The sequence below is a fragment of the Bos indicus x Bos taurus genome, chromosome 9 (assembly GCF_003369695.1).
Source record: "Bos indicus x Bos taurus breed Angus x Brahman F1 hybrid chromosome 9, Bos_hybrid_MaternalHap_v2.0, whole genome shotgun sequence".
NCBI lineage: Eukaryota > Metazoa > Chordata > Mammalia > Artiodactyla > Bovidae > Bos > Bos indicus x Bos taurus.
The window spans coordinates 96,926,391-96,938,569 of record NC_040084.1 but is presented as its reverse complement, the minus strand read 5'-3'; the positions used below and the strand labels follow the sequence as shown (position 1 = coordinate 96,938,569).

The 12,179-nt window shown below is 43.0% G+C and overlaps 1 protein-coding gene across 1 annotated transcript in view; it reads left to right on the top strand.

Moving 5' to 3' along the window:
• PLG (plasminogen) overlaps positions 1-12,179 on the top strand; it is a 47,605-nt gene that overhangs the window by 15,180 nt on the left and 20,246 nt on the right. The window contains exons 6-10 of the mRNA XM_027551985.1: positions 43-163; positions 1,841-1,959; positions 3,774-3,936; positions 4,610-4,755; positions 10,675-10,834. Coding sequence (XP_027407786.1) covers positions 43-163; positions 1,841-1,959; positions 3,774-3,936; positions 4,610-4,755; positions 10,675-10,834 — 709 coding nt within the window. The remainder of the gene's footprint in view (positions 1-42; positions 164-1,840; positions 1,960-3,773; positions 3,937-4,609; positions 4,756-10,674; positions 10,835-12,179) is intronic.

Sequence of the window (12,179 nt, the reverse complement as noted above, 5' to 3'; positions counted from 1 at the left end):
TTCATTCATTTCCATTTCTTTCTTCCTTTCTGTTCTTCCCAGATAAATGTATGCATTGCAGTGGAGAAAACTATGAGGGCAAGATTGCCAAGACCATGTCTGGACGTGACTGCCAGGCTTGGGACTCTCAGAGCCCACATGCCCACGGATACATTCCTTCCAAGTAAGTCTCCCTGGCAGTGAAATTGGATGTTTAAGCCTCTGCAATGCTATGGGTAATTTAATATTATCTAGGTTTTTTAGCATTCCTCAAAAAGTGAACACACCCAGTGTTTTTGAATTTCAAAGTTTGCATTTTCCTACGTGACTGCAAAAGAAGTACACATTCTTTTTTTAAATTTATTTATTTTTATTGAAGGAGAATTGCTTTGTAGAATTTTGCTGTTTTCTGTCAAACCTCAACATGAATCAGCCATAGATATACATATATCCCCTCCCTTAGAAGTATACATTCTTACTAGTTAAAATGTGGTCCATGGAAGGGTGCTGTCACCTAAGCGTTTGTTAGAAATGCAGAATCTCATCCCCACTGAGTCTGCATTTGCACTGTAACTAGATTCCTGGCTAATTTGTAGGTTAAATGTAAGAAATATAGATATATGCATCCATACACACACAATATATACATCTCACCTGTGTGCTTTCCAAATATTGCCCTTCTCTTTGTATTCCTTTCTTTTTCTTCATGCTGATGAGATTCAAAGCTTCCTACCCTGTGATCTGTAGGTGGGCTTTAGGGCTTTGTGAATCCCTCAATATTTTATGTGTGTTTATACCGGTGTATTTTTATGGGATGGAGGATCCCTAACTTTCACTAGCTACTCAAAGGGGGTCATGAATCTATAGTAGAAAAAAGAGTCCCTGATCTAGAAAGTAATGGTGGGGATAAATTTCTGCATCTCCTATTTCATATTAATTGTACTTAAAACACCTCCCTCTCTATAGCTGCTTCTGGTCATTCTCTTCATTTTTTGATGACTACAGGATTATAATGGGGGTTGTAAAAACTTACAGGAAAAGAGACTAAGTCACAGATTCCAGTGTGGAAAACAGCTCCCCTGTGTGTCTGTACCTCCTGCTTCAAATAGCTGTCTTAAATCACCGCTGCTGTTATTTTCTTTTCCCTACTGTATTCCAAAGAAGAAACACAGTGAAGGCCTTCAGCCTCAGAATTGGTTAAATTTACTTCCCAGAAACTGGAAGAAGATTGCCTAAGCCATTGCAGGTTGCTCTGCCCATCCTGACAAAGCGTTTACAGTCTCAGGAAGGGACATGAAATGAGCCCGGAGGGACACGAGGTGTGGCGTTCATCTCACAGGCTCCATCACTCGGTCCCTGCTGCGGGGGTGCTCCCTGGCCTGCACACAGGGACATAGCTTATCTGTCCCCGTTTCTACAAGTTTAAAGATTAGCAGGCTCAGAACCGGGTAGACTAGAAGGACCATTCCTTTAACCTATGAAGACACCAACTTCTAGGCTGCACTGTTTACTAAAGAACTATCTCTAGCCAGTGAGTACTTTGTGTTTTAAAAATTGCTATTAATTGCTGCTGACTCATTGAAGTTGGCTGACATAAGTTTTCCAGATGGCCCAAATGACAAAGTTGATCCTGTTCCATGATTGTGGCACATGTAGACTGTTAGAAAATCAATCCTTGGAACACTCAGCTAATCTTTCTTATGAGATGGTCATCACACCGAGGATAACCTTCATCCGGTCCCCTCCTTGGGTGCCTGACTGTGTCTAGCACACAGCGGTGCTCAGTATTTGCTCATTTGAAATGATTCTCATCTGTGAAGGTAAATGTTCAGTGCTGTTAAAGTCCTTCTTGCACCTTCAGATTTCCAAACAAGAATCTGAAGATGAACTACTGCCGTAATCCTGATGGGGAGCCCCGCCCATGGTGTTTCACCACCGACCCCCAAAAGCGCTGGGAATTCTGTGACATCCCGAGATGTAGTAAGTATGGTTCCGACCCAGTCCTCAGGGACCTTCACCTGCTCTCTCGGAATCAAGAGTGCTGTGCCTGGAAAGTGCCCCACAAGTCCTATGGGATGTGATTACTCTTTTAAAACAGTTTATTGGTTACTATATGTAATTGATCAGAGCATCTATTTTTTATGTTTTTTTTTTTTTGAGGGGGGGTCCTCTTTTGCCCCTTCTGAGTACAGATGAATGTAGGCTTTTGGGAGTGATCTCTGGTACCCTCCCGTTCTCTAGTTAAAGGCAAATCAGACCCACAGCTTCTGGTACCTGGATTTCATTATCAGCCAGTGAAGTGAAACTCAGTCGTGTCTGACTCTGGATGGTAGCCTACCAGGCTCCTCCATCCATGGGATTTTCCAGGCAAGTGTACTGGAGTGGGCTGCTGTTTCCTTCTCTAGGGGATCTTCCCAAACCAGGGATTGAACCTGGGTCTCCTGCATTGCAGACAGACGCTTTACCGAGTTCTTTCTAATTGTAAGCAAAGTGCTGTCTCAGGACGTACAGTTTTTCCGTGTGGCCAGCTTGGGAGGCAGTGGCAGGAGAAGAGAGGTCTGGGGGAGAAGATGAAATGGCAGACCTGCCAGGAACGACTTGGAAAAAGCAGTTTTATCATATTTTCCTTCTATAAGGATTTGAAGCAAGGTGCTGAACAAGGACAGTTGAGACTGTTAACAGGACTCAGTGGGTCCTGAGGTCTGGCTTCCCATTCTTCACTCAGACGGTTACGCTAGAGTGACCAACAGGACTCAGTACTCCCCTTATGAACATCAGTTTCTCTTTCAGTCTCTTTTTCCCTTGAGGCTTTCCTTCTTTAAATTGACGTGTAGTTGATTTCCAACATTGTCTTAGTTTCAGGTGTATAGCAAAGTGATTTGGTTATACGCATGTATGCATACATCTGTATTCTCCTCCCCCCGACTCTTCTCCATCATAGTTTATTACATGATATTGAATATACTTCCGTGTGCTATACAGTAAATCTTTGTTTATCTGTTTTACGTATGACAGTGTGTCTTAAGAATTTCTTGATTTCTCACTGCGTACCCTTTTCCTTGGAGACACTATTTTCTTTCTTCCCATGGACTCTCTCTGTTGTTTGTGGAATACTCGGTGTCAGTCAGTTATGTGTACTTAACGAATCATTTATTCTTCAGAAAGGAAGCTGGTTCATTGGCACATGTGCAGATTTGGGGTAGGATATGACACAGCTGAGCCTCACCGTGTGGGTTGAACTGAGACTATAGAAAACAGAGAATACAGAAAGAAGCATTTACTCCAAGGGCCTTGTCCCTGGAGGGGTTTTTCATAAGCTGCTGCTGCTGCTAAGTCGCTTCAGTCGTGTCCGACTCTGTGCGACCCCACAGACGGCAGCCCACCAGGCTCCGCCGTCCCTGGGACTCTCCAGGCAAGAACACTGGAGTGGGTTGCCATTTCCTTCTCCAATGCATGAAAGTGAAATGGGAAAGTGAAGTCACTCAGTCGTGTCCGACTCTTCGCGACCCCATGGACTGCAGCCTACCAGGCTCCTCTGTCCATGGGATTTGCCAGGCAAGAGTACTGGAGTGGGGTGCCATTGCCTTCTCTGTTTTCATAAGAGGGTCTCATAAACATTGATTCTACCACATTGGCTTCTTCTGAAAAATGATAAACGACACTCAAATGCAGGATTCTGGAAGGATAAGAGGAAAAGAAGACAGACTGACACTCTCTGCCTCCATCTCCCGTAACTTCCACCTGTGCCTTCTTTACGTAGAAGCACTCACTGTAACATATCTTCCCCATTTAAGCCACACCCCCGCCATCTTCTGGGCCGAAGTATCAGTGTCTGAAGGGAACCGGCAAAAACTATGGAGGGACGGTGGCCGTCACCGAGTCCGGGCACACATGTCAGCGCTGGAGCGAGCAGACACCCCACAAACACAACAGGACCCCAGAAAACTTTCCATGCAAGTGAGTCCGCTCTGGTTTCATTTCCTTGTCAAGGAAAGGAATGAACCATTCCATCCTTGTCATGGGATGGACAGCAAGATCCCACTGATGTGCCTTGGTTTTAGTGACAATAGGAACCTCGGCTTAAAGCTTTTGGGAATGAAAACTGGTCAAGTCACCTGCAAGGGAAGTGACGTTTAGCGCTGGTTTCCCTAGAAAACTGGTTCTCAAAATGTGGTTTCCTGGGCCTGCAGCATCAATAGCATCAGGAAGTTTGTTAGAAACTAAACCAGCGACCTTGGAGTGGGTTTCAGCAAGGTTTTGCATGAAATGTACAGTAAGGTTTGAGAACACAAATTCGAGGGCTATGATACATGATTTAGGAGGCAGGAACAGTGTAGAAAACACCCATTGCGTGTCCAGCATGTAGCACAGGGCCTTAGGCACAGTCAAAGATCTATTTTGCTTCATGATACACAGTCAAGGAATATATTTGAATCATTCACCCAAGAGAAGCATCCTGCCATAATTCTATGGACTCCCACTCAGCTTAAGTTTCCATCCATTATTCAGTTGGTATAGTTCTAGAGAATTAACTGGACACACCACCAGTATCACCATTAAGAAGTATGTGTGTACTTTGTTATTTCTTTAGCCTTTTGGAAAGCCAAACTCACAGTTCCTTCTTTTTCAGAAACTTGGAGGAAAACTACTGTCGTAACCCTAATGGGGAGAAAGCCCCATGGTGTTATACAACCAACAGCAAAGTGAGGTGGGAATACTGCACAATCCCGTCCTGCGAGTCCTCTCCGTTATCCACGGAACGCATGGATGTCCCAGGTAAGAAGGGCCATGGGAGCTTACTGAGGGCGCCATTGCTCTGTATTTTTGTATTCCAGAAGCATCACAGTAGCTTTGGAAATGGTTTCATTGTGTTGTGGTCAGAGAACATGCCTTACGATTTCATTTATTCTATTTTTTAAAATTTATTTTTAATTGGAGGATAATTGCTTTACGATATTGTGTTGGCTTCTGCCATACAAGTGTGAATCAACCATGAGTCTACCTATGTCCCCTCCGTCCTGACCCTCCTCCCTGACTCCTCTAGGTTGTCACAGAGTACTGCGTTGAGCAACCTGTGTTATATAGCAGCTTCCCATTAGCTATGTATTTTACATTCACTTTAAATTTGTTGAAGCTCATTTTATGGTTCAGAATAAAGTCGTCTTGGTGAATGCTTTACATGCTCTTGAAAAGAATCTGGCTTCTGTTGTTGTGTAGTGTTCTACAAACGCCGACGAGGTCAAGCTGGTTAGTCTTGTTTGGCTTTCCTGAATCCTTGTTAATTTTCTATCTCCTTTTCTGTTGATTACTGAGAGATGATTGGTGATGTTAGGTGTGCATTCGTCTATCTCTTTCCAGTTTTGTGTTTGCTTTGTCTATTCTGGAACTCCTTGTCAGGCACAGACACACTTTGGATCCTTATCTTTGCAAACAAATGACCCCTTTTATCATTCTGTAATATCTCTCCATGTCTCTAGAAATAGTCCTTGTTCTAAAGGCTACTTTTGCTGATATGAATAGAGCCATTGCAGCTCTGTTTTTACTAGAGTTTGGATGATGTCTTTTTTTCTCAGTCTTTTGAGATGTTTAGACCATTTGCATTTAATGTCATATTGTTAACATGGTTGGATTTAAATCTACCATCAACTTAGTTATTTCTACTTGTTATTTATATTTGAATTTTGTTCCTTTTATCTTTCTCTGCCTCTGACTTAATTTTTTGTATTGCCTTTTATTACCTCATTTTACTATTTAATGTTTACAATTACACGTTTAACTTACATTTTACCTACAAATAATATTATTTTACTTGATGTATAATGTAAGAAACTTACAACATTGCAATATTTACTCTGTCCCAAAATATCATGCTATTGTTCTGAGTTTACATCTATTATTTTAGAAATCTCACAATAAATTGATACTATTTTTGCCCTGAAGAATCAGTCATTTTTTAAAGCAATTAGAAAGAAAAAGGGTATTATATTTATTTTTATTTATTTATTTCTACCATTTCTTCTATGCTTCATCTCTTTGTGTTGCTTCTCCAGTTTCCATGTGATGGCGTGTTCTTCCTGTAAAAGACTTAACCTTTTCCATTTTTTATAGTACAAGTCTGTTGATGATGAAGTCTTTTAGCATCTGTATGTCAGGAAGAGTCTTCATACTGCCTTTAGTTTTAAAAAACAATTTTTGTTGGGTACAGAATTCTGGGTGGACAATTTTTCCCCTTTACCACTTTAAAGATGTCACTCCATTGCCTTCTGTTTTGAATAGCTTCTGACGGAAATCTGTGTTTCTCTGTATTTAGTATTTCTTTTTTCTCTGGTTGCCTTTAAGACTTCCTCTCATTTTCAGTTTTCAGAAGTTGGTTACAGTGCATCTAAGTGAGTCGATTTGTTTACTTACATGTTTATGGTGCTTTTCCTACTTGAAGCTCTCTGAGCTTCTTGTGTTTGTGGATTATTGATTTTCATTACTTTTGTAAAATTCTCAGCCATCACTGCTCAAATATTTCCTTTTCCCTGCTCTCTCTCTCTGTTTTCCTTTTTGGGACTTCAGTCACCCAAATGTTAGACCATTTCATGCTGTCTCATATCTCTCATATGCTTGTTCTATTTCTTTCCCCACTCTTTTTTTCCTTTGTGTGTTAGTTCAGATAATATTTATCAATCTGTTTTCAAGTTCACTGATTATTTACTCTGTTCTGTTCAGTCTGTTAATCAGCCCATCAAGGGAATTTTTCATCTCTGATAACATGGTTTTTATTTCTGGTGTTTACATTTGATCATTTTATTATTTTTTAAAAAAATAGTTTCCATCTTTGCTGACATTCTTCATCTATCCATGCACACTGTTGACCAGTATGGTATCTACTACAAAATCCATCAACATATTAATCATAATTACCTTATAATCAGAGTTCCAAAGAAGAGCAAGAAGACATAAGAAAGTCTTCCTCAGCGATCAGTGCAAAAGAATAGAGGAAAACAATAGAATGGGAAAGACTAGCGATCTCTTCAAGAGAAGTAGAGATACCAAGGGAACATTTCATGCAAAGATGGGCTCGATAAAGGACAGAAATGGTATGGACCTAACAGAAGCAGAAGATATTAAGAAGAGATGGCAAGAATACACAGAAGAACTGTACAAAAAAGATCTTCATGACCCAGATAATCATGATGGTGTGATCACTCACCTAGAGCCAGATATCCTGGAATGTGAGGTCAAGTGGGCCTTAGAAAGCATCACTACAAACAAAGCTAGTGGAGGTGATGGAATTCCAGTTGAGCTATTTCAAATCCTGAAAGATGATGCTGTGAAAGTGCTGCACTCAATATGCCAGCAAATTTGGGAAACTCAGCAGTGACCACAGGACTGGAAAAGGTCAGTTTTCATTCCAATCCTAAAGAAGGGCAATGCCAAAGAATGCTCAAACTACCACACAATTGCTCAAAATTCTCCAAGCCAGGCTTCAGCAATATGTGAACCGTGAACTTCCAGATGTTCAAACTGGTTTTAGAAAAGGCAGAGGAACCAGAGATCAAATTGCCAACATCCGCTGGATCATGGAAAAAGCAAGACAGTTCCAGAAAAACATCCATTTCTGTTTTATTGACTATGCCAAAGCCTTTGACTGTGTGGATCACAATAAACTGTAGAAAATTCCTCAAGAGATGGGAATACCAGACCACCTGACCTGCCTCTTGAGAAATTTGTATGCAGGTCAGGAAGCAACAGTTAGAACTGGACATGGAACAACAGACTGGTTCCAAATAGGGAAAGGACTATGGCAAGGCTGTATATTGTCACCCTGCTTATTTAACTTCTATGCAGAGTCCATCATGAGAAACGCTGGACTGGAAGAAGCACAAGCTGGAATCAAGATTGCCGGGAGAAATATCAATAACCTCAGATATGCAGATGACACCACCCTTATGGCAGAAAGTGAAGAGGAACTAAAAAGCCTCTTGATGAAGGTGAAAGAGGAGAGTGAAAAAGTTGGCTTAAAGCTCAACATTTAGAAAACGAAGATCATGGCATCTGGTCCTATCACTTCATGGGAATTAGATGGGGAAACAGTGGAAACAGTGTCAGACTTTATTTTTTTGGGGTCCAAAATCACTGCAGATGGTGACTGCAGCCATGAAACTAAAAGATGCTTACTCCTTGGAAGAAAAGTTATGACCAACCTAGATAGCATATTGAAAAGCAGAGACATTACTTTGCCAACAAAGGTCCGTCTAATCAAGGCTATGGTTTCTCCAGTGGTCATGTATGGATGTGAGAGTTGGACTGTGAAGAAAGCTGAGCACCGAAGAATCGATGCTTTTGAACTGTGGTGTTGGAGAAGACTCTTGAGAATCCCTTGGACTGCAAGGAGATCCAGCCAGTCCATTCTGGGATTTCTTTGGAAGGAATGATGCTAAAGCTGAAACTCCAGTACTTTGGCCACCTTATGCGAAGAGTTGACTCATTGGAAAAGACTCTGATGCTGGGAGGGATTGGGGGCAGGAGGAGAAGGGGACGACAGAGGATGAGATGGCTGGATGGCATTACTGACTCAATGGACGTGAGTCTGAGTGAACTTTGGGAGTTGGTGATGGACAGGGAGGCCTGGTGTGCTGTGATTCATGGGGTCGCAAAGAGTCGGACACGACTGAGCGACTGAACTGAACTGAACCTTATAATCTCAATCTGATAATCCCACATCTCTGGGTGGCTCTGATAGCCATGAAATTAAAAGATGCTTACTCCTTGGAAGGAAAGTTATGACCAACCTAGACAGCATATTAAAAAGCAGAGACATTACTTTGTCAACAAAGGTCCATCTACTTAAGGCTATGGTTTTTCCAGTAGTCATGTATGGATGTGAGAGTTGGACTATAAAGAAAGCTGAGCACTGAAGAATTGATGCTTTTGAACTGTGTTGCTGGAGAAGACTCTTGAGAGTCCCTTGGACTGCAAGGAGATCCAACCAGTCCTTCCTAAAGGAGATCAGTCCTGAGTGTTCATTGGAAGGATTGATGTTGAAGCTGAAACTCCAATACTTTGGCCACCTTGATGCTGGGAAAGATTGAGGGCAGGAGAAAGGGATGACAGAGGATGAGATGGTTGGATGGCATCACTGACTCAATGAACATGAGTTTGGATAAACTCCAGGAGTTGGTGTTGGACAGGGAGGCCTGGTGTGCTGCTGTTCTTGGAGTCCCAAAGAGTTAGACATGACTGAGCAACAGAACTGAAGTGAACTGAATTTATAATCTCAGTCTGATAATCCCACATCTCTGGGTGGCTCTGAGTCCGGCTCTGTTGATTATTTCACTCACCTGTGGCTTTTTCCCCCTGTTTTTGTGTGTGTTTGTGTGTGTGTCTTGTAATTCTTAATCAATGCTTGGACTTACTTGTAGAGAAACAATAGCTATTGAAGCAACTATTATTTACACTTTGAAATGGGCAGCCTTCTTTTATCAATATGCTATGTGGGTAATTGAATTAATATCATGAGCAGATAAAAGGAATTTCGGTTTTGTTGCTGCTTTTCCCTATGTGAACCGTAGGTTTCAAATCCTCCCAGTGGTGAGGTGCAGTCACCTTGTATCTAGAGTTGGGTCTGGGGTGCTGAAGAGCTTTCTCAGTATTCTTAATCCCTTCTCAACTTTTAGTAATCAGTAATGCCTGCACCACAGAGGTGGGGGGCACTCCACACTTTTAACCTGACCCTATTGATAGACTACGTTTCTTGTTACTCAGTGCTAAGTTTTTGCTGGGGGTAGGCATTCTCTGTCTTCTTGGTCTGCTCTCAGCCTTAGACTCTGGGCCCCTGGTACTGTGCTGTACTTAGTCGCTCAGTCATGTCCGACTCTGCGACCCCATGGACTGCAGCCCACCAGGCTCCTCTGTCCATGGGGCTTCTCCAGGCAAGAATACTGGAGTGGGTTGCCATGGCTTCCTCCAGGGGAGGTTCCCAACCCAGGGATCAAACCCAGGTCTCCCGCACTGCAGGTGGATTCTTTACCATCTGAGCACCTGGCAATATTTCTCAATATTCTTGCCCCTTCTTCCCATGGAACTAAACTCTAAGTTGTATCTGTGTTGAGTCCTGAGTGGAAGAATAGGAGACTTCTGCTTTGTGTTGGTGAAGTATCCTGGCACAGTAGAATTTTCTGCCCCTATTCCAGGGCCCTACGCCTCCCTGAGAAGCAGCTGGTCTTTGCCTGAGTCCCGGATGTAGGACCATTTCCCCCAGCAGCTGAAGGCTTTGGCTTTGCATAAGCAAAGAGTCTGGGGAAAATGCGGAAGGTTTCCATGTCTTGCTCACTGGTACGCAGCCACCACGCGCAGCCTCTACCAAATGAAGTGTGTCTTTCTGAAGACCTGCCCAGTTTTCATGAACACCCAGTGGAGATCCATAAAAGAGAGCTTGCACGGGAGTGCAAGGTCCAATGACAAGCAGTCTGCCCTGCTTATTTTTTCCCCCCAAGTTTTGAATTAACTATTTACCCAAAAGTTAGGTCATTAAAGTCTTAGAATGTTCTGGATCTATTGTTTTCTTTGCATGTCCATCTGCCTCCCAATATGTAAAAAGAGGGCGGTGTTCACTCCCAGAGAGGATATTCTGTTTGTGTAATAAGTTATTTCACACGTTTCTCTGTTCCAGTCATTATTTACTGATTTCTTCTCTTTCAATTTCAGTACCACCCGAACAAACTCCTGTGCCCCAGGACTGCTACCATGGTAACGGGCAGAGTTATCGAGGCACGTCGTCCACTACTATCACAGGAAGGAAATGCCAGTCGTGGTCATCGATGACACCACACAGGCATCTGAAGACCCCAGAAAACTACCCAAATGCGTATGTCTTTGATTTTCAACCGGTAGAGGAGAACCGCCAGCTTCAGTTTCCACTTAAAGGGTTATGCTCGAAACTGAGAAGGAAATGGCAACCCACTCCAGTATTCTTGCCTGGAGAATCCCGTGGACAGGGGAGCCTGGTGGGCTGCTATCTATGGGGTTGCAGAGTCGGACATGACTGAAGCGACTTAGCATGCATGCATGCATTGGAGAAGGAAATGGCAACCCACTCCAGTACTCTTGCCTGGAGAATCCCCGGGACAGAGGAGCCTGGTGGGCTGCTGTCTATGGGGCTGCACAGAGTCGGATATGACTGACGCAACTTAGCAGCAGCAGCAGCTAGAAACTAATGTCTTAGGACCAAATTTCCTTTGGCTCCAGAGAATGAGACAAAATGTCTCAGGCAACTTGCTTTTGTGCAAAATTTCTGAAAGAAGAGAAGCCGGAGGCTGGCTCTCTTTCCTGAGTAGTGTTTCAGAAGCAGGGTGGGATAGACAGAGGGGCTGAGGTCCTACTAGTAGAAAGCTCAAAAGCACAGACGATCGAAGGCTTAGAAATAGGATCGTCCCATAGCTCTTGCTTACAGATCAGTGTCGTCTTTCAGCCGTGGAATTTGATCATTTCGTCTTCCAACTCCTGAAGTGGTTTGTGTTTGCCATTGGGTAATAAATGTAAATATTTATCACCACTGGGTGATCTGTGTATCACCCAACCTGTGTGGACATATTGGGTCCTGAGCACTAGTGGTCTCAAGGAATGTGAATGACCAGAGCATTAAGAGCAAAAGCAGGAAGGCAGATTAGAGTCAGAAAGTACAGATACTGATCTGCAAAATGGACATCAGTGGACAGGTCAGTGGGCAAAATAGTGGACAAGACTCGGACTGATCAGACCAGTTTTTCTGTGACACGTGGCTGTAAAAATATGGAAAAATTTCACATGATGGACAATAGGCAGCATAGGACTGTGACTTTTCGGAAAGGAAAGTAAATTAGATTGAACTTACAATGACCCTGGTTTTCTTCCTGGAGATACTTAGGGAAGAAAGTATCTCTTTGGACTGCAGTGCAAGGAAATGGAGCCAGGGCAGACCACAGCAGTCTTGCTAATCTAAGGAGACAGAGACCAGAGTTGGGGCTTAGTGAGGCAGCTTGGATTGAGTAGGCAGGGTAATCTTGAGAAAGGATCTGTGCAGAGAAGGCACTTTGGAAATACGTATGGAGTTCTCCTGAAGTCTTTGGCTGAATGCAAAGCTACGCACGTTGCAGGGAGAGATTCTGCAGTGAACAAAGACCAGGGAACCCTGAGATAAATGAAGATTCTAGAACTCCCAGGGCACTAGAAGA